The 26,948-nt window shown below is 41.3% G+C and overlaps 1 protein-coding gene across 1 annotated transcript in view; it reads right to left on the bottom strand.

Annotated features, from left to right (window-relative positions):
• Positions 1-26,948, bottom strand: part of itga8 (integrin, alpha 8) — a 270,386-nt gene that overhangs the window by 33,044 nt on the left and 210,394 nt on the right. The window contains exons 26-27 of the mRNA XM_072253739.1: positions 24,069-24,194; positions 9,512-9,625 (exon numbers count right to left, since the gene is read on the bottom strand). Of these exons, the coding sequence (XP_072109840.1) occupies positions 9,512-9,625; positions 24,069-24,194 (240 nt within the window). The remainder of the gene's footprint in view (positions 1-9,511; positions 9,626-24,068; positions 24,195-26,948) is intronic.

Genomic DNA, 26,948 nt, shown 5'->3' with positions numbered 1-26,948 from the left:
GAGGGCCCTAAGAAATACAGAGACCTTAGTGACGTAGCCAAGGATCCCTCCAGACTGCAAACTAATAGATGAGGTGATGAAGAAGGCAAGGGGATATTTGCAGACACTTACAATCCAAGAGCAGAGGGTGAGATGTTCTAGAACAATTACATAAATCTTTAATGAGGTACAGCTGGAGTAGTATGCACAGATTTGGTCACCATACTGTGCATTTGTACTGGAGAGGTTACAGAGTTGATTCACCATGGAACACCTCAGCTGTGAACTAAGATAGGATTGACTGGGTTTGTTTTCCTTGGCGTTCAGAAGGCTGAAGGGACACTTGATACAAAATTATGAGGGGTTTAGATAAGAGGAAATATTTTCTATCATTTCTGCGAACAGAACTTGTTCACAGATGATATGAGGAAGAATGCTTTCATTCAGAGAGGGAATAGAAATCTGGAACACACTGCATTAAGCCAATACTCCCACAACATTTAAGTACAGTATTTAAATGAGCACCTTTGAAATATTGAAGTATGGAAGGCTGAATGTTGGGAGATAGTATAAGTACAGACGGGAACCAATGATAAGTTGGCGACAGAACTGTTTGCATCACTATATGATTCTATAGCCTTACGACAAATTTATAAATGTTTTTTTAAAAGGTAAGCCATTAATATTTATTCAAAGATTCAAAGCACATTTACTATCAAAGAATGCATAAATTATACACCTTGAAATTTGTCTGCTTATAGGCAGTCACAAAGCAAGAACTCAAATAACCTAATTAAGACCAAAAACCACCTCACAGAGAAAGAGTAAAAAAAACAAATCTTGCAAACAGTAGAAGCAAGCCAACAGCATCCCGAACTAGAGCGAGTCTCAGATCTACTCCCAGAGCAGGCCCAAGCCAAGCCTTGGCCCCCAGTTTTCACACCAGCAGGGCAGAAATTCTCAGCAGCCGGATCAGTTCACAGCCTTGGTGCCACGGAGAAAGGAATGAACGTTCGTGGAGGAGCAAATGAAATCAGCCCGATGCTCGCACTTCCAGTCTATCTGCTGCATTGCTCCCCCCCCACCCCCCGGTTTTCAAGGTGGCAACCATCATTCCAGTGCCAAAGAAGGCAACAGTATCCTGCTTAAATGACTACCATCTGGTGGTATTGGCATTAGCATCAGCCATTATGAAATGATTTGAGCGGCTGGTTATGGAGCACATTAAAGCCTTTCTCCTGGCTACACTGGACCCTTTCCAGTTTGCTTATCACTCAAATCGATCCACTGATGATGCAATAGCCTCTGCCCTCCACTCTGTCTTATCCCACCTGGAAAATATGGCCTCATTGGCCAGACTGCTCTTCATAGACTTCAGTTCAGCGTTCAACACCAGCATACCCCAGAAACTGTCCTCGCTGGGTCTCAACACCTCCCTCTGCAACTGGATACTGGACTTCTTAATAGTAAGGCTGAAGTAAGTCTGTGTGGGCAGCAATGTCTCTAGCCCCATTACGCTGAGCACTGGCACTCCCCAAGGCTGTGCGCTCAGCCCGCTGCTGTCCACACGGCTGACACATGACTGTGTCGCTTCCAGCTCAAACCACGTCAACACAACAGTGGTTGGCCTCATCAAGAATGATGACCAGACAGGGTATACGGAGGAAGTGGAGTGGCTGGTGGATTGGTGTGAGAAGAATAACCTAAGCCTGAACGTACAGAAGACAAAGGAAATCATTATGGACTTCAGGAACGTGTGGACAAATATCCCCCTCTGGGAAAACATGGCTCCTCCGTAGAGAGAGTTAAGTACAGCAAGTTCCTGGGAGTTGACATCATGGATGACCTCAGCTGGTCTCCTAATATCACCTCCCTGAACAAGAAGGCACCGCAGGAGCTCCGCTGCCTAAGAAGATTGAGGCAAGCAAGGCACCCCCTCCCACCCCACCCGCCACCCCCCCATCATCTTAAACACATTTTACAGGAGTACAATTGGGAGCATCCTGACAAGTTGCATCTCCATCTGGTATGCGAGTAGTCAAGCATTGGACCAAAATCTCTACAAACAACTGTGAGAACAGCTGAGAGGATCATAGGGGTCTCCCTACCATTTATCAGGAGCACTGCATATGCAAGTCCCTTGGTGTTACCAAGGATCCCATCCACCCATCCAGCATCCTCTTTGATTTTCTACCATCAGGCAGGAGACTACGATGTATAAAAACAAGAACAGTCAGGATGAGAAACAGTTTCCTCCCCCAGGCCATTAGGCTTCTGGACTCCCTGCCACATCGTATTTGAAATGTCACTGGTTAAGCTGTCCCGTACCTTACAATATTTAATATTAATGCACTTTAGTTTGTTATTTGTGTGTGATTCATCTGTAGCTTTTCTCCTTACCTTCATGTTATTGTGTGTTATGTATACTCCTGTGATCTACGCCCTGGTTCAGAGAAACACTGTCTCGTTTCTCTATACATTAAATGGTTATATATATTAAATACATGTATATAGTTAAATGATAATAAACTTGATCTGACATGACACGAGGGAAGGTAAAAGAAAGTTTGAGACCACTTTGTATTTAATTCCCTTTACAACAAACAATCATGTTCTTTTGCTTTCCTCATTATTTACTGCAGCTGCATACTAGTATTTTGCAAATCATATCCAATTCACCAGGATCACTCTTAGATTTTTCACCATTTATTTATCATCTTACATTTTCTTGTTAAATTGGACAGCTTTGCACTTTCTTATATTATACTCCTTTTGTCAGATCTCTACCCACTCATTTAATCAACAGTATCCCTTTGTAGCCTCCATCCAAGTTAATTTGAATAAAAAGTTGAGGCCTTAACACAGAATGCCATGGCATACCCCTCATTTGATTTTGTCAACTGAAAAACAAACATTTATACCTGATCTCTATTTCCTGGTGGCCATTCATTCTTCTTTCCACCCCTACATGTACCCCTATATCATAAATTTTATTTTCCGTAATAAACTTGGAGGCAGCACTTTAGTAGAGCACTTCTATTGTTTCCCTTATCAACAGCTCATGTGTTTCTTCAAAGGGCTTCTATAAATTGGTATAAATAAAAATAATTTCCTCTTAACAAAACCATCTTGACTTTTCTTTAAATTTGAATTTTCGTTAAATGCCTTGTCAGAATGTCTTTAATATTTTTTTCCTTTCAGAAGCGTTAAGCTAACTGACCTATAATTTTCAGCAACACACACAAGATGCTGGAGGAACTCCACAGACCGGGCAGCATCTATGGAAAAAAGTACAGTTAACGTTCTGGCCTGAGACCCTCTGGCAGGGCTGTCAAAGGATCTCGGCTCGAAACATCGACTGTACTTTTTCCTGTAGATGCTGCCTGGCCTGCTGAGTTCCCCCAGCATTTTGTGTGTGTTGCTTGGATTTCCAGCATCTGCAGATTCTCTCATGTTGATAATTTTCTGCCTTCCCTCTCTAATGGCTATGTGGATTTGGTACAGAGGAGGAGTTGAGGTTTGTGGTAAATCAGCCATTATTATACTGAATGGTACAACAGTCTTGAAGCCTAGTGGCCCACTCCTGCTCCTATTTTCTTGTATTCTCTCAATTTGAATAGAGGACTGTTAGGAATCACAAGACACTGCAGATGCTCAAATCTGGAATAACAAAACAAACTGTTAGAGCAGAGACTTAGGGGGCCAATAAATGTTGATCCCTTTGCTTCCTCTGTTGATTTCCTTCAACTCTTTTTTTGCCATTGGATGTCTCGGATTGGCTAATGATCCTCAGAAGGATTTATTGCTTGAGGAGCTCTCCCTGTGAAACACCAGGTCCCACAGAATTTGACGCAGATCACATGAGGCTCAGAGGAACTTTGTATCAGGATTGCAAGAAGCAGTTTGGGAACTGTAACCAGTTAGTGTCCTGTGGGGCTTCTACTGGTACATCTAAAACCTGGATATCACACTGCAGTCTGCAGTATCAGCCAGTTCCCAGGCCAATCACTAAGACAGAACTTAGCCAAGAGTTGTTTTTCCCTTTTCACTCCTCAACCTACTGGCCAGCAATGAGCTGGAAGCTTATGTAGAAAAGAACAACGCAGAAGTCACTGTTTTCCTTGCAGCCTGGTCAAATATCAGTTCAGTTCTAAATTTTGTAGTTTGATAAAAGAATGCTAGACTTTTGTTATGTTTTCGCAAATCACTGATGTTTGTTTCAAAGCAGAATTACTCACAGCCTACAATCTTTTATTATATTCGGTCCTCCAGCCCATTCCTCCTTAAGCCCAAGTCTTATTTTTAGAAAAGACCCTCAGAATTTTGTAAATATTCTGGACCAATAGTTCCATGCGAGCAGCACTTAGAGCGTGACATCGAGCTTACATCACTGGAGATCAGCTAGAGCTCAAGAAATGCAGCTATGATCTGCACAAAACTATCAAGGGTGTGAAACAACAATATAGGGAGAAGACTGAGTCAAGAGTCACAACAAATAGCACATATGGCTTGTGATGAGGGCTGCATACCATCGCAGACTTCAAAGCCAAACGTTGTGGTGCGGCCAACATCGTGGCCCCTCTCCCAGATGAGCTCAATCGCTTTTATGCTCGGTTCGATGTCACTAACTCTGAGAATCCACGGAAAGCCACCGCTACAACCTGCAACCTGGTCATCTCTGAGGCTGAGGTACGCAGATGCTTCCAACAAGTGGACACTCGCAAGACTATGGGACCGGACGGCATCCCAGGGCGAGTACTCAGGATGTGCGCAGCACAACTGGTAGGTTCATTTACTGACCTTTTTAATCTCTCCCTCTTCCAGTGTAGAGTGCCCTCCTGCTTCAAATTATCCACATTGTCACCACATTTTAGGTGTACCAAAAAAGACCAAGGTAGCATGCTTGAATGACTGGCGTCCTGTCGCACTCTTCTCAATAATAAGCAAATGCTTTGAGAGGCTGGTTAAGGATTAAATCTGCAGCTTGCTACCACCCAAACTGGACCCCCTACAATTCGCCTACCGACACAACCGATCGACAGATGATACAATAGCCACTGCTCTACATACCGTCCTTACACATCTGGAGAAGAAGGATGCTTATGTGAGAATGCTTTTCCTGTTCAGCATTCAACACCATAGTTCCATCAGGCTCGATAAGAAGCTCAGAGACCTCGGCCTCGACCCTGCCTTGTGCAGCTGGATCCTGGATTTCCTGTCAGATCGCCAGCAGGTTGTAAGAGTAGGCTCCCTCAGCTCCAACCCTCTGACTCTCAATACAGGAGCCCCCCAGGGCTGCGTACTGAGTCCCCTCCTTTCCTCCCTGTATACCCATGACTGTATCACCACCCACAGCTCCAATCTGCTAATTAAGTTTGCTGACAACACTATACTGATTGGCCTTATCTCAAACAATAATGAGGTGGCCTACAGGGAAGAAGTCATCTCTCTGACACAGTGGTGTCAAGAAAGCAACCTCTTCCTCAATGTCACAAAAACAAAGAAGCTGGTTGCGAATTACAGGAGGAATGAAGATGGGCTAACCCCTATTGACATCAGTGGATCTGGGGTTGAGAGGGTAAACAGCTTCAAGTTCCTTGGCAACCACATCACCGAGGACCTCACGTGGTCTGTACACACCAGCTGTGTGGTGAGAAAAGGAATAACAGTGCCACTTTCACCTCAGACGGTTGAGGAAGTTTGATATGGGCCCCCAGATTCTAAGGACTTTCTACTGGAACACAATTGAGAGCATCCTGACTGGCTGCATCACTACCTGGTATGGGAAATGGACCTCTCTTAATCACAGGACTCTGTAGAGAGTGGTGCGGATAGCCCAGCACATCTGTAGTTTTGAACTTCCCATGTTTCAGGACATTTACAAGGATAGGTGTGTAAAAAGGACCTGTAGGATCACTGGGGGCCTAAGTCACCCCAACCACAATCTATTCCAGCTGCTACCATCTGGGAAGTGGTACTGCAGCATAAAAGCCAGGACCAACAGGCTCCGGGACAGCTTCTTCCAACAGGCCATCAGACTAGTGAACTCATGCTGACTTGGATGTACTCTATATTACATTGTCTGTTCTACTTATTAGAAATTATTATAAATTACTATGATTGCACATTGCATATTTAGATGGAGACATAACAAAGATTTTTACTCATGTATGTGAAAGATGTAAGTAATAAAGTCAATTCAATTCAATATTTTGGGCAATTGAACCCATATTTTAACCATTCCATCACTGATAATTATGTCTTCAATTGTCTAGGTTCTTAGTTCTGAAAGTCCTTCTTCGGACCTCTCTACCTCTGCATCTTTCATATTTTACAGTACTCCTCAATATCTGCCCTGGTATTCTGTTTCATGGCTCATAGCCAGTTGTGTCCAATAACCATTGTGATGTGATCTGAGATATTTTACTTTATTAAAAGAGCTTTCTATGTACAAGTTGTAGATATTATTTCTCTGAATAAACAATCTGAATTAATATATATACACAACTAGAAAAATCTTTAGATCATTCTTAAATTGCATTAGTGATTGTTTAATATTGTTGAACACATGTACAGCATAGGCCATGTTTCTCAACATTGACCTTAGCAACTTCATTCCATATGGATTTCTGGGTTTACGTGCAGTTCTCAGTCAAGTTAGTTGGACCTACCAGCCTTTCCTTGCTCTTAAGTTTGCTTGTTTGCCTTTTAACTTACACTTAACTAATGTGGTCTTGTGCATGGCTGCTTCTGTACTCTTGCAGCAGGGAAGCCTGAGTTTATCCCAACAGTCATTTGCAAACACCCAAAATATTGTAAAAAGATTTACAAAAACAAAATGCAGCTGATGTTGGAAATTAAATGTAAAAACAGAAAATACTGAATACCCAAAGCAGTAAATTTAGATGAAAAGTCATGAACTGGAGTATCAGTCTGTGGCTCTGCCCACGGATGCTGTCTGACATGCACAGTGGCTTTAGCAATGTCTTCTTTGTAATAGAGGGAATGGAACTGACAGGAACATTGAAGTTATCTTATTGCAATTGCTGCAACAGCAGTGTGACCTGTGCAAAAGCAAAAGATAGGGTAAAAACAGGAAACGCTGGAAATACTCACAAGGTCAGGCAGCATCTGTGGGAAGAGAAACCAAGTTAATGCTTCAGATCAAAAGCACTTTACCAGAACTTGGAAGGAAGCAAAAGAAGTGTTTTATGCTGCAAGGAGAATGGGGAAGAGCCAATCTCTCTGAAGTGATAAAATCATGACCAAAAGATGCCATGACCAAACGATGTAAACAGGATTATCTGGTCAATGAGTGAATGGAACCAGGTGGAGAGTGAGACTGTAGCCAAAAAAATGCAGACAGAAGAGTGTGGGAGTTATGAGATGCAGAGGGGGAAAGACACACCTTGCAGGTGACAAAGTGTATTTGATCTGAAATATTAACTATTCCCTTTAAAGGCGACACGACTTGCTGAGTACTTCCAGTATTCTCTACCTTTTTCTTAATTTTTTTTTATTTTCACTGATGGACAGTAGCTAGGTATATAATTATAAAATGGATCATTTAAAGAAACAAGGAAATTATTAGGCATAATAATTGGAGAAAGGTGCTCGACAACATTCCAGAACAAGACTTATGGAGTATCTTTAATAGGGTGATAATGCTTTAAACCTGCAAGCTTGGAGTAAACAGCAGTGGTGCATAGTTGATTAAGTATCAAATGAAAATAGAAGTAGAAATAAAGAGGTAAAATGTACTTAGGTTTTTCAGACAGAAGTTGTCACTGATCGACTTCAGCTAACAAATATCAAAAGCTTTAATACCACCCACAGTCATCCAGAAGTTTATGTCCAGCCAAGCATAAAGGAAATGACAAACAGAGGATTCTAGCTATATTCTACATGGTTCCATCACTGCAGAAAGATACCAGAGGTTGCACAGGATCCTCAACAAGGCATTGAAACTGCACCTGCAGTCATCTACATGTGAGATCAGCATGGCCTGGGGGTGACTGAGCAGCTTCCGGAAGGGGCAGAAGATAAATGGACCACTGGAAGCCCTTACCACACCTCCACGCCTAGTTCAGACATTCAAGACGTGGCATGAGAATGATTTACGATGGCAGCAAAGTATAGACCCTGCAATGTTTTTTGGTTTGCTCACTGCCTGATGACGCATGCATGGTATTGAATGGTTTTTGAACTAATAAAAAAAACAATACTGTGTTGCCCATAAGAATGTTGATTTATATAATGTAATTTCTAGTTCATTTTTTAGTTCAAAAGGAAATCTTGATTTATTTAGGTGTCTGTTGTATACCAATTAAAAAAAAGATTGTCCAGTACTCCTACCACCATGCCTGAAAGTGCCACAGACTTTAGTTTCAAGAGAGATGGCTTTTATATTCTGTTGCTGATTAGAAGGCACAAATTAGTACTTATTTTCCTATTGTTCCCCTTTCCCTTTCTTTACCCCCTTCTTAAAGATATTGGGCAGAAGTTCAGGTGTAGGTGGTGCTGGGAGTGGTGAGACCAGAGGTGCGTCAGACACTGTCGACTTGGACTTTATAATGGGAGCTCATATGAAACTGGAAGAGTTTGGAGAGGGCTATGTTACTACATGGCAGTTCATGACTCTTTAGCTACAATTGCTCCAAACAGCATGTTAACAATTTAAAATTAAACTGCTTCCCCCTTGGGGAAAAATTGGAAATGGTGGTTCTGGAGCTGCTTCTCATTTTGCAGCTGTATATTGCAGAGCTCTTGAGTATAAACTTCCAAAATTAATTAGGTAAAGAAGAACATGATGCCTGCAAATCTGGGCATAAATATGCAATGTAACTAAAATGTCTTGCTTTTAACTGCAAATCAAGTCTTTCTCTTGAATGACTACTTGATTTTCATGGTCTGGAGTATTGTACAATTATTTTTTCTATTATGCAGAGTTGTGAAGTTTCCAAAACAGTGGCGATTTGTATTTTAACTGTGCATTACATTTAGCTAACAGCTTCCACATTCATACCTAATAAGAACATGTTTGATAAAGAATCTGTGCACAAGTTGTTCTAACTCCTACTGTCATGCAGCATGGAATGTAAAGTGCTTTGAGTAAGCAACATTAAGAACCATCCTCTTTTGTGCTGTTATGCAACATTTTATGGTGATTGTTCAATAATGTATTAGAAGATAATAAGAAGATTCAGCAGCAACAAGAGAGCTAGCATTTGAAAATAGATGTAGAACATTGAAACTGGATAAAATTATTGGGAAGCTTATGGCTATGAAAAATATCTCTAAGTAATTTGTGTAGCTTTGAAGAAATTATGAGGCACCATTAAACCAAATGCATATACAATTCTCTAAATATGGAGAGACAGTGAATCAATCCAACCGAAGAAAACTTAGATGATTGGTATTTTAAGAATGTTCATTCAGAATTGGCCTTTTCATTTATAGTATACAACTTTATTGTATAAATAACCAGTCATTTATTGTATATAAAACTCACAATTAACTATTTTGCATTTACCTTTAGGAAGGTCTGAACCCACATGCGAAACCAAACTTTTAGCACCGCACTCTGCCCTCTCTGCAGTTGATCAACATAACAGACTATTTTTGTACATTCAACGTTGCTGCAATTCTGTAAAACAAAGTGATTAATGATAAGATTTTATGCTGACCGTAAAAAGAAATTTAATAGCTTTCACGTACTTCCTAGATTTGCTATTGGTAATCATAAAATTAAAAAGAAACTGACAACAGACCCTTGCACATGACTCCTATAAAATGTGTTTTTATTTACAAACGCTTGTATTTATGTACATTATCAAAAAGAAAATTAGTTAAATCTTTGTGGTGACTACTCTCCCCAACTAATTTCATATCTTGCCACTCTGCTGTATGATGTGGCAACTGCTGTGAGACTGAAAATAACAGGACTTTCAGAAACAAATGTTTTTCATTGATATTAATTGACAAAACAAGTCAACCACAGTAACAGTTTGCCTAGACAGTCTCCTACAGCTTTACTATCTAAATAATTAGCACACTTTCCATTTTGCTGACTTAACAGAACTTTAGAAACGCTTCATTCAGCAATATAATTCATGATATTCCAAGATGATAAAACAAGCAGCATTGTTGGCTTCATTAATTGCAAATCAATATGCCACATAGATTAGGGATATTTCTTCCTGTTATGAAGTTAATATGGTAGTATTAAATTGATAAAATATTTGATATACATTTGAATTCACACCATTTTCTGTGAAAGTCTGTCAACAGAAGTATAAATACTGATGACAAAAACCCTATTTCTGAAGCTTAAGACATTTTTTCCAATGAATAAAATGTTGGAAAATCACTTTTGCAAGAATGCACAGCCATTGCAAATGCAACTTTGGGAAAATAGGAGACCTCATCTCATATAACCAACCCACAGGCTGCCTCTTTCCCCCTGTTTAATGTCAGGATAGGGACTGATACCAGGCTTCCACAGTGTACAGCGTCACTCCAATTTGTAAAATCACATGCTTAAAGATTCCATGATAAAAACATGTGTCTCCAGGCTAGGTCCTCCCAAAGATGTTTTCTCTATAATAACTGGGGATACTAAAAGCCCAAGTTCTGGCTGCACTAATTGGCCACATAAAGCAAAATGGTTTCTATTTCAAATTCTGTTTAGTTTCATACTCTGCTTTTCTCTCTGAGGTTTGTTTATTTTTCAACCTGTTGTCATTCTTCCCTCTTGAACCTTTCATTCTTCCATATTTAAGTTCTGCCATTCAATTAAGAAAGTATAGTCAATTGATGGGGCTCTTGTTACATTACAAAATTACATTAAGTTGAGAGAAAGGAAAAGGTAAAGCCAGCGTGCCAGTTTGACCACCCACTAGTGCTGTACAATGATACGTAGACTCTAATGGATTAGAAAGTCCTCCTTGCTCACTAGTAAAGGCTATACAAGCCAATGTTCTTGTGGTACTATATTTTTACAAATTATCACTACAGATACATGGATAGAAAAGGTTTAGAGAGATATAGACCAAATGTAGGAAAATAGGATTAGTTTAAGATAGGCATTTACAGTAGGCTCGTCATGGGCAAGTTGAGCCAAACAGCCTACTTCTATGCTTTACAACTATGAAATTCTATATCAATGACTATCGTTCTATAACTGTATCAATTTGGCATGAGTTGGGGTACAGAGAAGTATTCTACAGAAGAATAGATAAGATGAAAAATTGTGTTGGATTTCAAAATGGCTGCAACAAAAACAGTAATTTTGGGAGACTTTAAAGGTACTAATATTGACCAGGATAAACAAGGTGCTAAATATATGGTAGCCATAGCGTTCACAGTCATACAGCACAGAAATTGATCCACGACCCACTATGTTGACTGTCAAGCACCATCTACCAGCACTTGGCCTGTAATCTTCCGTGCCTTGGCTTCTCCACCAGCCTGCACAGTCAACATGGTATATTAATTTATTTTACCTTATGTTTGTACATGTCTTGCCTTGCACTGTGCTGTGCCTGCAAAAATCTAAATTTCATGGCACTTATACCCTGTGTAAGAAAGGCCTACATAAACAATAAATCTGAACTTCCAACATGCTAAGACTACTAATATGAGAAATTCTGCAGATGCTGGAAATCCAGAGCAACAAACTCAAAATGCTGAAGGAACTCAGTGGATCAGGCAGCGTCTATGGAAATGAATAAACAGTCCATGTTTTGGGATGAAACCCTTCTTCAGGACTGGAAAGAATGAGGGAAGATGACAGAATAAAAAGATTGGGGGAGGGGAAAGGAAGGAGGATAGCTAGAAGGTGATAGGGCAAAAAAGATGAAGTGCTGGAGAGGAAGGAAACTGATAGGAGAGGGGAGAGGCCCATAGGAGAAAGGGAAGGAGGAGGGGACCCAATTGGCAGGTGAGAAGGGGTAGGAGGTCAGAGTGCCAGGAGGGTGATTAGTGGAGAGGGACGAACGGACAACTTGCCACTCCCACACCTTCCCAGCATTTATCCCTATGGGTGGCCAAAGAGCACCACCTGCCCATTCACCTCCTTCTTCACCTCCATTCAGGGTTCTAGGTGAGGAAACACTTCACTCATGAATCTGCTGGGGTCTTTTATTGTGTCTGGTGCTCACAATGCGGCTCCTCTATATTGGTTGAGACCAGCCATGTCGGGACTGCTTCGTTGAGCTCCTCCACTCCATCTGCCAAAAGCAGAACTTCCCAGTGGCCAAACATTTTAATTCCAATTCCCATTATAGACAATAGACAATAGAAAATAGGTGCAGGAGTGGGCCATTCGGCCCTTCAAGCCAGCACCGCCATTCACTGTGATCATGGCTGATCATCCACAATCAGTATCCAGTTCCTGCCTTATCCCCATAACCTTTGATTCCGCTATCTTTAAGAGCTCTATCCATCTCTTTCTTGAAAGCATCCAGAGACTTGGCCTCCACAGCCTACTGGGGCAGAGCATTCCATACATCCACCACTCTCTGGGTGAAAAAGTGTTTCCTCAAATCCGTTCTAAATGGCCTACCCCTTATTCTTAAACTGTGGCCTTTGGTTCTGGACTCACCCATCAGTGGGAACATGCTTCCTGCCTCCAGCGTGTCCAATCCCTTAATAACTTTATATGTTTCAATAAGATCCCCTCTCAGCCTTCTAAATTCCAGAGTATACAAGACCAGTCACTCCAATCTCTCGACATATGACAGGCGCGCCATCCCGGGAATTAACCTTGTGAACCTACGCTGCACTCCCCCAATAGCAAGAATGTCCTTCCTCAAATTTGGAGACCGAAACTGCACACAGTACTCCAGGTGTGGTCTCACCAGGGCCCTGTACAGTTGCAGAGTGACCTCTTTGCGCTTATACTCAATTCCCCTTGTTATGAAAGTCAGCATGCCATTAGCTTTCTTCACTGCCTGCTGTACTTGCATGCTTGCTTTCAGTGACTGATGTACAAGAACACCTAGATCTCGTTGTGCTTCCCCTTTTCCTAACTTGACTCAATTTAGATAATAATCTACCTTCCTGTTCTTACCACCAAAGTGGATAACCTCACATTTATCCACATTAAACTGCATCTGCCCACTCACCCAGCCTGTCCAAGTCACCCTGCATTCTCATGACATCCTCCTCACATTTCACACTGCCACCCAGCTTTGTGTCATTGGCAAATTTGCTAATGATACTTTTAATTCCCTCATCTAAATCATTAATATATATTGTAAATAGCTGCCATTCCCTTTTTGACAAGTCAGTCCATGGCCTCCTTTTGTGCCACGACGAGGCTACCCTCAGGGTGGAGGAGCAACATCTTATATTCTGTTTGGGTAGCCTCCAACCTGATTGCATGAATATTAATTTCTCCTTCCGATAAAAATAAGTCCCTCCTCTTCCCCTTTTCATCTATTCTCCATCTCTTCTTGATAGTTCATTCATCTCCATAGATGCTGCTTGACCTGCTGAGTTCCTCCAGCATTTTGTGTGTGATGCTGAGACTATTGATATATGCCTTACTGAGAACCCCTTTAATCATCCTGGAAGGGCCATTCCTCCAGGTCAAAGAAGCATTTCTTCATCACTTCCAAATCTCTCTATAATTCCCACTGAATCTTCCTACAGAACTGTAGAAGAATCAGCATCTGTCCTTCTGCTTCTACTTCTCCCACTCTGCAGGACACCAAAGAACCTTTCCAGTTATTTAATTGTACCTTCAATTTAAAAGTCCCTTTGGTTATGTATAAAGTGTCCTCCACATTCAGAGGAAAATATTTAGGTACTCTGTTGTAATCAGCTCTGCCATGAATCTTCCCAAGACTGGCTGCAAAGGAGGAGCTTTGGGCATGTGGCTAGCAACATAAATGTGAGGTTATCCACTTTGGTGGCAAAAACAGGAAAACAGATTATTATCTGAATGGTGGCCGATTAGGAAAAGGGGAGGTGCAACGAGACCTGGGTGTCATTATACACCAGTCATTGAAAGTGGGCATGCAGGTACAGCAGGCGGTGAAAAAGGCGAATGATATGCTGGCATTCATAGCAAGAGGGGTCGAGTACCGGAGCAGGGAGGTACTACTGCAGTTGTACAAGGCCTTGGTGAGACCACACCTGGAGTATTGTGTGCAGTTTTGGTCCCCTAATCTGAGGAAAGACATCCTTGCCATGGAGGGAGTACAAAGAAGGTTCACCAGATTGATTCCTGGGATGGCAGGACTTTCATATGATGAAAGACTGGATCGACTAGGCTTATACTCGGTGGAATTTAGAAGATTGAGGGGGGATCTTATTGAAACATATATAATCCTAAAGGGATTGGACAGGCTAGATGCAGGAAGATTGTTCCCGATGTTGGGGAAGTCCAGAACGAGGGGTCACAGTTTGAGGATAAAGGGGAAGCCTTTTAGGACCGAGATTAGGAAAAACTTCTTCACACAGAGAGTGGTGAATCTGTGGAATTCTCTTCCACAGGAAACAGTTGAGGCCAGTTCATTGGGTATATTTAAGAGGGGGTTAGATATGGCCCTTGTGGCTAAAGGGATCAGGGGGTATGGACGGAAGGCTGGTACAGGGTTCTGAGTTGGATGATCAGCCATGATCATACTGAACAGTGGTGCAGGCTCGAAGGGCCGAATGGCCTACTCCTGCACCTATTTTCTAAGTTTCTATGTAACATCATCCTGTAAAAACCTAGAGCTACAGAATGCACCAAAAGCTCCAAAGACCTCATCCCTGGGAGAGGAAGGAGAAGATGGGCTACATCTGGGATAACTCGAAAGAGTGGTCCAGGAGAGAGGACCCTGGTGAGCTGCTGTCAGTGATCTTTGCCCCAATAGGTGTGAAGGGCTTAATCTAAGCTGTTGCAATCAGTAATAGGATTTCAAGTTTCTAATTGATCATCTCTTTAATCCTCATCCAAATACCATTCTGAGCTCACTACCTTTGGTCTCTTCAATTGTTCTAGTGTAGCTCAACTTAAGCCTGAGTTACAACATCCTGAAGTTCAACCATATTAAATTATCATTTGACTTCTTCCAGTTTCAGCTCCCTTAAAACCATCTTCTTTCTTTGCTTGCCCCACTTACACCACCTTTTGCCTTGCATACTCATCAATTTTATCATTTAATATCTTCAGTCACAGTTGATTGAAGGTCACTGATCTGAAATGTTACGTTTTTCCGTTCAGAAATGCTACCTGGCTTGCTGAGTATTCCCAGCCATTGTTTTCATTTCCACAACACACAGAGGAGTTTTTGGAGCATTATTTCCGAGTCAACAAGGAAGGAAGTAATACAGGACCTTTTCTGGAAAATCAGACTGGGTGTAACAGTAAGCAATCTGAGCTAATAGTACACAGTTTGCTTAAAGTTATGATCACTAGAAACTAGAAAATATTACGTTTTCTCTTATTTTGTTTAACTTCATATGATGCACGTAGTGTTACCCTGTCTGCTGATGACACCAGGACATGGGGGTAGGGTTGAGATGGGAAAAAAATGTAAGTAAACACACCTTAGCCCTCACAAACAAGGTGACCACAAGCTTAGCGTTGCAGTTAGCGTGACGCAATTACAGCCTGGGACGTTCTGGAGTGCGGAGTTCAATTCTGGTGCCGTCTGTAAGGAGCCTCTGTGTACGTGCTCCCTGTGGGATGTGTCGGCTTTCTCTGGGTGCTCCAGTCACCTCCCACAGTCCAAAGACTTACTGGGTAGATTAACTGGTCATTGTAAATTGGCTCATGATCAGGTGGGGTTATTCAGGTTTGGCATGGCTCGAAGGGCCGGAAGTGCTGACTGCGTGCTGCATCTCTAACTAAGTAAATAAATCACTGGAGTTGTGCCAAGTTGTAAAGTCATGCAATGGTGCAACACGGAAACAGACCTTTTGGCCTAAACCCCCATGCTGACTAAGATACCTCTCCACACCAGACCCACTTGTCTGCATATGGCCTATATTCCTCTTAGTCTTTCCTATCCAGATGCCTGTCTAAATGTTTGTTATATGTATTTATACTCACCTCTACCACATCTTCTCACAGTTTGCTCCACATACTCACCATCCCTTGTATGAAAACTTGTGGCTCAGACATCCTTTAAATAATTCCACTCACTTTAAGCCTCTAGTTTTAAGGACCCTAACGTTCTATCCTACGTATGATCTCTACAATTTTATAAACATCTACAAGATCACCAGTATTCTGAACACGAAGTAAAACAGGCCCAGCCTGTCCAATCTCTCCTTGTAACAAAAGCCCTTCTTTCCAGGCAACATTCTGGTGAATCTCTTGTCAAGTTTAAGTTCAAATTTATTGCCATTCAACCATACACATATATACCGCCAAACAAGACAATGTTCATCCGGACTAAGGTGCACAACACAGTACACACACATAACATATTGGGCTGAGTTACCCTCACCTCTGGTTGCATGGCTAGGGATGTCTTCCTTAATGGCTCGGCTCGTCCTTAACTTCTGTGTCAACATATTACGAGGTGAGTATTAGAAATGAGTCAGAGGTCAAATGCCTGCTCAACTAACCAGCTTCCCAGCATCGAGAGCACTGAAATACTGAGCTGAGGGACTTACACACTTGGCATTTGGTTCTTCAGCTTAACGTCAGCCAAAGACAATGCTAGTAGCACAACCAGCTCATTACAATGGGCACTGACCGTCTTTAAAATAGTATGTGGTTTGCTTTAGATTCAATATTTCACTTTATGATTCTGGTTAATTTTTGGTTGACAAAGCTATTTTTAAGTTCAATTAATATTTCATTTTTTATTCATAATTGTTTTGTTTTTGATAAATGCCTATGACTTATTCTCATATGTCTCTAATTATCAGCAACATCTAAAAATAGGTCACAAGTCTTTCCCAATGGCAAGCTATGAAAAAGTGTTCTGGATGTTCCAAGATGGGGCCTTAGAATCCAGCTTGTTGCTTTTTGAGAAGCATTCCTCTTCATAATATGGCTGAGGTTGCCAGCCTGTAGGCTGCTTAGAACAGAAGAGGCACAAAAAGAAAGGACCACAGAAAAATGAGTGTGAACAGTGGGCCAGATCAGACAGGATCAAGTCAGGAAGGATAATAAAATATCTTTATCCTTATTGACCCTACCCTGATAAAAGGGAAATCTGTTTAACAATTTAAGAATGCATTTTTGGGTCAAATGTACAACCTGGAACTTCTGCAAACTCCTGGGAGATTCAGTGTGAATGAGATTCTGTGTTGATCCCTAAAGGCAGAACACGAACCCATAGCTGGCTCCATTACTCCACACTGATTAAAGTGTTGAGCAAGATTAAAATCGTCCAGAACAAGAGCGGGAAAAAAACAGGTGTTCCGTACCGTCTGCATTTGACTGCTCTCTCTCTCGCTGCCACAGACGTGCAGAAGGTGCAGTAGTCTTGGGCCCCACACCACTGGGTTCAAGAGTGGCTGTTGCCTGCAACCATTGGTCTTTTGGACGGGCTCTCCTCAGTGTTGAAGACACTCCACAGTTGTTAACCTGCTTCGGGGGCTCTGCAGCTCGTGTTCATGTTTTTTTATGTTTACTTTTTTTTACTATTGGCGTGACTTGATCAGGGCGTTTCAGCGCTGAACTGACTCTGCAGCTGTGGCCTGCAACCATCAGCACAGCACTGAGTCACTTTTAGTGACTCTGCAGTTGATGTTACTTGTTTACTTTATATTGTTTCCACAATTTGTTCTTATTTTTTACCCTTTGGGTCTTGTGTGGGGTTTTCTTTGAACGGGTCCAATAGTATTTCTTTGTTTTGTGACTCCCTGCAAGAAGACAAATCTCAAGATTGTACAGTGTATGGATAATTTGATAATAAGTGTACTTTAAACTTTGAAATTATTTGACAAATTAAATATATTAATGGTCACAATTTACGGGTAGAACCTTTTGCAGATGTTTGTCATTAGTGGACTCAATATGTTGTATTTTAAACGATATTCTTGAAGGCATTGAATATATATCTACATACCAAGCTTCCAGAAGCTGTAACTAATAAAAGCTATCCCCAAATTCTCACCATCATTAAGCAACAGAATAGCTGCAATATTTCATCTATTTACAGGGCAGTTTTACCTTCTGCACTTTAAGCATTAATGTTGATTACAATCATAAAGATCATTTATATTGGATGTAGCTCATGCAATGTGCAGAGTGCATTTGGCATTTTAATATGTTATTAAGGAAACTCATTTCCAGAAATAACTAAATTATTCATTGATCATCCTTCAAACTGAATACACAGAGGTCTGTTTACAACAGCGAACAATAAATTACAAAATATATGGCTGGACAAAGACGAGGCTAGGTCATATCAGAAAAGGATTACAAACAACATTTTACTGCCATGGTCCAAAGGAAACAGAAACAGAATCAAGCTTATTGTCACTGACATATATTGTGAAATTTGTTGTTCTGTCACTGCAGTACAGCAAAAAAATAAAATAAACTGTAAGTTATAAAAAAAAAGTGCCAAAGTGGAATAGTGAAATAACGTTCATGGGATTGTGGACCATTTAGAAATATGATTGTGGAGATGTAGAAGCTGTCGTTGAAACATTGAGTGTGGGTCTTCAGGCTTCTGTCTCCTTCCTGGTGGTGGTAATGGGAAAAGGGAATGACCCACATGTGAGGTTCATTAATGATGCCTCTTGAAGATAACAAAAGCTTGTAAAATTTCAATTAGTAACAGGCATTTGAATTCTTTTGGCTCATGCGCATAATTATTTCAGGAAGTACTGTTAATAATTTGTGGATCCATCTGCACATGTACAATTGTGTGAGTATGCTTCCTGCTTTAGAAAAGGTGAGCAGCTTTAAGTTCCAATGTCACCATGTCAAACAATCTGTCCTGGGTCGAATATATTGATGCATCGTGAAGTAGGCATGCCAGCAGCTCTTCTTCATTAGGATTTTCAGGAGATTTGATATGTCACCAAACACTTTCAAATATCCATAGATGTACGGTAGAAAGCATTCTGACTGGTTGCATCAGGAACACAAAAGGCTTCAGAATATTCTAGACTCAGTCAGCTCCAACACGTGCACTAGCTTCAAGGACATCATCAAGGAGTGATGCCTCAAGACGGTGGCATCCTTTGCTCAGGATCTGTACCATCCGGAACATCTCTTCTTGTCAATACCTTCAGGGCGAAGGTACAGGACCCTGAAGACCCACACTCAGTGCTTCATAAACACCTTCTTCCCCTGTCTGTGAACCCATGAACTTTACTTCATTATTCCTTCTTTTTGTATTATTTATGCCTTTTTATAGCTTATAGTAATTTTATGTCTTTGTTCTGTTCTGCTGCTACAAAATGACAAATTTCACTTCATTCAAGTCAGTGACACCAACTCTGATTTTGATCCTGAGCAATTATCGCTTCATTCATTTTGCTAATGCAAATGTGGGGAGAATAAATAAATAGATGAATGTCAGATAATGCAAACAGGTGGTTGTGGGTCAGCACGACTCAGTGGGCCAAAGGGTCTTCTCCCATGCCCTATCACTCTAAACTCAATAACTTGATGCCATGACACCACTGAAAAGTTAATTCAGTTTTGCATGAGTTATCAATAATGTGCAGTGACATGACTTCCACAAAAGAAGAAAATATTTTTAACAATGGCAGAATTGGCAGTGTTTTCCTATTAAGTTTTTTCAGGATCTCTGCACTGTTGCTAAAGTCAGTATTTACTGCCCAACCCCAAAGCAGCATAATAAATAAAGCCTTGACACTCTTCATTTTCATATCAATGTCAACGTGTATGCAGTGGAAGCAAATTCTTTAGAAATGGCAGAAGAGGAATATGTCCCAGCTAGCACAGTCTCAGTGAAAGTCATACAGGTTTCCACCGCCATCCGAAGGTACAGCGTTCCTATGAAATGGTTCGTAAGCCGTAATGTCGTAAAGCGAAGAAGCAATTACCATTTATTTATATGGGAAAATTTTGTGAGCCTTCGCAGACCCAAAAATAACCTACCAAATCATGCCAAATAACACATAAAACCTAAAATAACAGTAACATATAGTAAAAGCAGGAATGATATGATAAATACACAGCCTATATAAAGTAGAAATACTTTTCCACAATCATTATTGCACTGTTCTCTGTAGCAAAAATCTCATGCAAGTGCCGTCGGCAAAAACACGGCACAAGCATTCTCTAGTAACCTTTAAGCTATGAAGCTGCCAAATCATACCAAATAACACGTAAAAATACACAGCCTATATAAAATAGAAATAATGTACGTACAGTGTAGTATCACTTACCGGAATTGGGAAAACAGCGCAGAGCACACTGATGATGGTGTGTTAGACTGAGTCATCGCAGGTTGGGGTGGTGCAGTGGCCCCCACCCTCCAGGCCACCGACCGATACCGATCCGCGAAACATGCAGGGGTACAGTGGTAGCCGGGAGGCACACAGCACATCTTTAAGGAAAGAGCCGAAATAAACAAGCTAATTAATTAGGTGCCACCCGACACGTAATTGTCGGCCCAGATCAGTGCCAATTGCATCGCCTCTGATCTGGGCCGACATTTACGTGTGGGGCGGCACCTACTTAATTAGCATGTTTATTTTGGCCTTTTTCTTAAAGATGTGCTGTGTGCCTCCCAGCTACTGCTGTATTCTCCACGAATCGGTATCTGTCTGTGGCCCAGGGGTTGGGGTGGTGGGGTGTCATCTCGACGTCTGTTTCCATTAGAGCAGGCGGCTCATCTTCTCCTATGACTGCCCGCCTTGATGTCAAAGGTCGAGGATCATTGTCTGCTGTGGCTGATGTGGAAGGCTTGCTTGACTGCTGAGCCTCACGCATTTTTCTATCATACAGTTCTTTGTAAGCACTCAAATCATCTTGCCAATATGCCCGAAACCTACGTACCCTTTCAAAATTAAAGTCGTACTTTATCATTGCAGCGAAAATCTCACGCAGTTGCTTCACGTTCGTTTTGCTACTGCATTCGGTTTCAATTGTTATCCTTTCCTCTTCCAATTGCATCAGCTCTTCATCTATCAGTTCTTGGTCATGGGATGCCAAAACCTCTTCAACATCATCTTCGTCAGCTTCCACAAGCCAAACTCACGTTGTCCTTACTTCGTTCACCATGATCAAAACACTTAATTATATCCAGTTTTACGCTAAGTGTAACACCCTTACGAGCTCTTTCAGGCTTTTCCAATGCCTCAGAACTCATCTTGCAAACAGCTGCTCACAGGCACGTGTTAAAGCAATGCCGTTCCGAATCTGGGGGACAGCGGCTGCTTGGGGCGTGCTGCCTTTTATCACGCGCTGATTTTTTATCGCGCACTGATTTTTTCGTAACAGTGAAAACACCTTCTGTTAGCGAAAACAGGGTACTAATGTAGGTCTTTCATAACAGTGAGGTTTTGTAAAGTGAACGTTCGAAAAGCAGGGGACACCTGTATTCTGATTGGCAGAATAATTAACATAGCTAGATTTCGTACTCGTGAGCAATTTACTGGTCCAGTTCTGAAGAAAACTAGTGGGAAGTTGCTCTTCGTGGGTCAGTATGCTCCTGGCTTTCATGGCTCAGCACTGCAATATGAAACTCAGCATTGCCTTGGCAATCTGACCGCCTGGTGCAGTGCTGCACTCAGCATTATGTTCACGGATGGAGCTCTGTTGAACTCAGCTGAAAGGTTGTGTTTGTGATCCATAGTGCTCCGCAGTAATCAGCACTGGAACTTTGAAAATGTAGGTGGGCTGATCAATAACTTTACAGACGACACAAAAATTAATAGAGATGTGAATAGTGAAGAAGTTTGTCAGAGGATTCAACAGGAATAGATCAGTGGGAAATGTGGGCAGAGAAATGGCTAATTGAAGCTTATCCAGTTGTGTGAGGTGTTACACTTTGGAAGGTCAAGTACAAGAGGAAATTATTCAGTAAAACACAAGTAATAGGGTGGTACAGAAGGCATATGGTATAGTTACTTTCACTAGTCAGGGCATTGAGAATAAAAGTTGGGAAGACACACAAGTGTACAAAATCTTGGTTCGGACACATTTGGAGCATTGTGTGCAGTTCTGGTTACTGCATTACAGGAAAGATGGGGAGGGTTTGGAGACTGTGCAAGAGAGTTTCATCAGGAACTTGCCTGGATCAGAGCGCTTTACCTAGATGGAGAGGTTAGACAAATTCAGAATGCTTTGTTTGAAGCAGTGGAGAATAAGTGGTGACCTGACAGGAGTTAAAAAATTATGAGAGGGATAGATAGGGTCAATCATTAGTGTGGAAAACAACCATTTTGAGAAGGCATTGCTCAAAGGTGAAAGCAGGAAAGCTTAAAGGAAATTTATGTGCATTTTTTTAAACAGAGATAGAGGTAAGTGCCTGGGGAAATGGTGGGAGTAGATATGATAACAATTTTATAGAGACATCTAGACACTCATGAAAACAGATGGAAGGATACAGACCACATGCAAGCAGATGTGCAGTTTAAATTGGCATCATGGTTGGCACGGACATCATAGACCATCATCAGGGACCCCCACCAGCCAAGTCATGTTCTCATCTCACTGCTCCCATCAGGAAGAAATTACAAGAGCCTCCGGACTCACACCGCCAGGTTCAGAAACATTTATTACCTCTCAGTCATCAGGCTCTTGGACCAAAGGGGGTCACTTAACTCAAACAACAGGAATTCTGCAGATGCTGGAAATTCAAGCAACACACATCAAAGTTGCTGGTGAACGCAGCAGGCCAGGCAGCATCTCTAGGAAGAGGTACAGTCGATGTTTCAGGCAGAGACCCTTCGTCAGGAAGTCGACTGTATCTCTTCCTAGAGATGCTGCCTGGCCTGCTGCATTCACCAGCAACTTTGATGTGTGTCACTTAACTCAACCTCACTTGCCTAATTACTGGAATGTTTCCACGACCTGTGGACTCACTTTCAAGGACTCTTCATCTCAGGTTCACAATTTTTATTGTTTATTTATTTACTGTTATTCCTTTCTCTTTTATTTGCCCAGTTGTTGCCTTTCACACACTGGCTGAATGCCCAAGTTGTTGCGGTCTTTCAGTGATTCTATCATGGTCTTTGGATTGGTCATGGTCATGGTCATCAGAAAAAGCGTCTTCATACGAAAGGAGCAACTGCACAAACTTTACCTGGTTTTTTAAAAACACAGAATCACACCTATTGAGCAAAACCTTTGAAATTTTAAAACAGAACAATATATTCTTGGACTAGACGCTTCACAGCACAGATTCATTCTAGGAACATAAAGGAAAAGGAGCAGGATTAGGTCATCTGGCCCATCAAGCCTGATCCACCATTCAAAAAGATCATGACTGACCTGACTATGGACTCATCTCCACCTACCTGCCTTTTTCCCATAACCCTTAAATCCCCTACTATGCAAAAATCTATCCAACCTTGTTTTAAGTATATTTACTGAGGTAGCCTCCACTGCTTCATTGAGCAGAGAATTCCACAGATTCTCCACTCTTTGGGAAAAGCAGTTCCTCCTCATCTCCATCCTAAATCTACTCCCCTAAATCTTGAGGCTATTTCCCCTAGTTCTAGCCTCACCTACCAATGGAAACAATTTCCCTGCCTCTATGTTAATTTTCCCTTTCATAACTTATGAACCTTATGAAAGCTTAACGGCTTATTAGTACATTGTCATTACCTGAAATCATTCAGATTTAACACCATTTGATCATGTGTCGACAGTCCACTGTAGTTTATTTCACTTTACCTTATGGTGCAATGCTCCACAGATTATTTTTATGCCAGATGTTTTAAGTTATTTATGCGACATAAAATATCACATTAGTTTAACAGATATGCAAGGGCAGAAATGTTAGGTGGACTCTGTTGAACACATTATAATGCAATAAACAAAATCAAAACAACATTATTTAGTCTTGTGGGAGACGGCAACACCAGCATTCAGTTACTATATACAGTTTAGAGTGCACAACAAATACACGAATAATGCATTCTCTAGAAGGATCAATAAGAGAAAATGTTTTCCTCCACCATTAGCAATGCTCTTTCCTTACCAGAATTCTTGTACGATCATGCTTTAACGGTTGCGGTAGCCTCACTTGTCGTCTTGTGATGTGATGTAAGGTTGTAGAAGGGTCCCGGAAGGTGATATGCTCCCCAACAGCTGGTGAACCAGAAGTCTATAATCAGAAAGATGATACATCTTGAAAATAACTTGACTGCTAACCAGGACAGCCGTAAAATCAGAAAACTTCATCTCTTTGGTGGGCACACTTCTAATTTAGCAGCATATTATTCCTGTAAATTGAATCAATCTACTGAAACCGCCACTCCAGTTAACCTCACCCAGTGATCTGAAAGCAGAGTAGCATACTGCACAGCTTGATGCTATCCATCATCTGCTTTAATAAGTTAATGCATTATAGAATGTTAACCTATGGATTTCTGCCAAAAACTGCAAATCCAGATGGTTATATCATTTTTTTTTTGGTAAAGGAAAGGTTTCTGCTGCAGTAAAACACTTCCCCCAAATGCGTATTCAAATTTGGCCAGAATCTGCTGTGAAGGTACCTCCGACCACTCAATTAACTATGATTAAATGACACTGCAATCCTTCGGGATAGAACAGATTCGTAGTGAACATCCTACAGTCGTTCAAGTTCATACTCCTGAAATTAACTCTGAGGTTCTCCTGTTGGCCTTTTACTTTAAGAACATGTTATAATCACCCACTAAGTTAATTTTGTAAATTAAGCTTGTCAGTACATGTATAGGCACCCCTTTAATCATATCACAAACGTAAATGACTGTCACTTAAACTCCCTGACACAGACAATTAAATACTATGAGTTAATTCCCTCTTTTCAACAGGCATGAGATGACTTTAGTTTAAACACTCCGTTTAAATAATCTCTTTTTAAGTTTTCTTCTGAATTTTTATTTCTCTCTTTCTATATGCAATGTTTCTTCCCTGTCTTTAATATTCCTTTCCATTATGACTAGACATTGAATTCCCTTAACTCATGGAGTCATACTGTTTGGAAGAAGGCCTTTACCCCTCAGTCACCTACGCTCCAGGGATTAAGCCCTAGTCTATGCAACCTCTACTTGTAACTCGGGCTCCCAAATACAGGCAACATCATGATAAATCTTTACTCCACTCTTTCTAGTTTAATAACAGCTTTCCCACAGAAGAGTAACCATGACTAGATACAATACTACAACTGTGGCCTCACCAGTGTCCCATATGAGTAAAGCATAACTTCCTAAGTTCTATATTCAATGTCCTGATGGATGATGGGGTGAATGCTCAGCACCCTCTTCTCCAGGCTATTTACCCGTGACGCCACTTTCAGTGAATTATACACTTGCACTCCTAGAATTCTGTTCCCTAGCAGGGCCCTACTTTCACTGTACAAGTCCTACTCTGATCATCTTCCAACATGCAATACCTCAGATTTATCTGCATGGAAAGCCATTTGCCAATCCTTACCTATATACTGAGCTGATTAAGATCCCTCTGTAATTTCTTTCAGGACCTTCTGCATTAACTAAAACACCACAAACTTACTAATCACGTCTTATACATTCACATCCAAATTGTTTATATAAATTACAAACAGCAAAGGTCCGAGCACAGATTTTCCTGACATTCCTTCCATTGTTTATTTCTCAATGCCTATTGATTAAGGACAAGCGCAGGCTCCCTAATATGCCTCTTGCTGCTGCTGTGTCCTTATCAAATGCAACTCTAGCAAACTTTGCGCCAAAAGTGTTGGATATGCTGTTAAACTAAATGCAGTTAAGCCTCATCTCATCTGCTAGGCCATTTCAACTGCTCACATGACACCCCAATTGCATCTAATCTTGATTACCATTAATAATAAGATGCAATGCTCAGAACAATTTTAACCATTGTGTCCACTATTTTAAAACACATTAAATGCTCTGGAAAGGCTCTTGTGAAAAAACTAAAAGTAAAGCAGCTCCTGCTGAGAACTCTAAACAGCATTTTTTTCCTCTTCTCTTGTCCACTAGTAATATTCTCTCTGGTTCCTTCAGGATGATAAAGCTGGGGGTGGTGCCAGAGACAAGCTCCCACTACCTATTAAATGCTCCCAATGTCACGCACCTTAAATAGTCTCTGACAACCAACTCCAGCTTCTGGCTTATATGTGCCTTATATGTGGCTTAGCTACTAAGCCCGTCGGAACCATTTCTATTGACAGGAGAAGAGGCAAAAGGTTACTGACGCCTTAAACCCAGTTGCTTTGGGCAGATCGGGCTTGTCAGCTGTGGTTGGCAGCTCATCTAGGAGAAGGAAAACTATGATCTCAAACCTCCACTGCCTTGCGGCTATTCCCAATCATGAGGAAGACTTTGGGAGTAAACTACGAGGGAAAAATCCAGAGCAGGTGTCCCTAAGACAGTCCTATATTGAGTTCAATGCTGACAAGCAACTCCTGTGATGCTACTGGTACCAAACTGTATTGGCCTATACCGTTCCTTTGGGTTCATCAGATGCGTGAAGAGGGGAAACTTGCTACATGGGCAGCAGCTTGCTCTCCATATTGTACTGCCCAGGCTTGCGATCTAGACAGCTAGGACACAATACCCATGGTCAACTCTGACTGGCGGAAGCCTCACAGTATACTCTCTGATATCATTCAATCACTAATCTACCTTGTGGACTTAAGGCTAGCATTATATCTGCTCTGTAACTGCAACACTTTATTCTGCTGTTGTTTTTCCTTGTCCTTCCTCAACGCACTCCTGTAAGTAAATGACCTATTGTATATGCATGGCATGCAAGACAAAGTTTTTCACTGTACATATGACAATAATAAATCTGTGTGCCAATTTATTTGCCAATGTTTGCCTGCTACTTTTCAAGTCCAGTCTCTAAACATTGATATCTATCTGTCTCCCCATTT

The sequence above is a fragment of the Mobula birostris genome, chromosome 3 (assembly GCF_030028105.1).
Source record: "Mobula birostris isolate sMobBir1 chromosome 3, sMobBir1.hap1, whole genome shotgun sequence".
Classification (NCBI taxonomy): Eukaryota; Metazoa; Chordata; class Chondrichthyes; order Myliobatiformes; family Myliobatidae; genus Mobula; species Mobula birostris.
The sequence above is the reverse complement of the archived record's forward strand: the minus strand, read 5'-3'. Positions and strand labels throughout refer to the sequence as shown.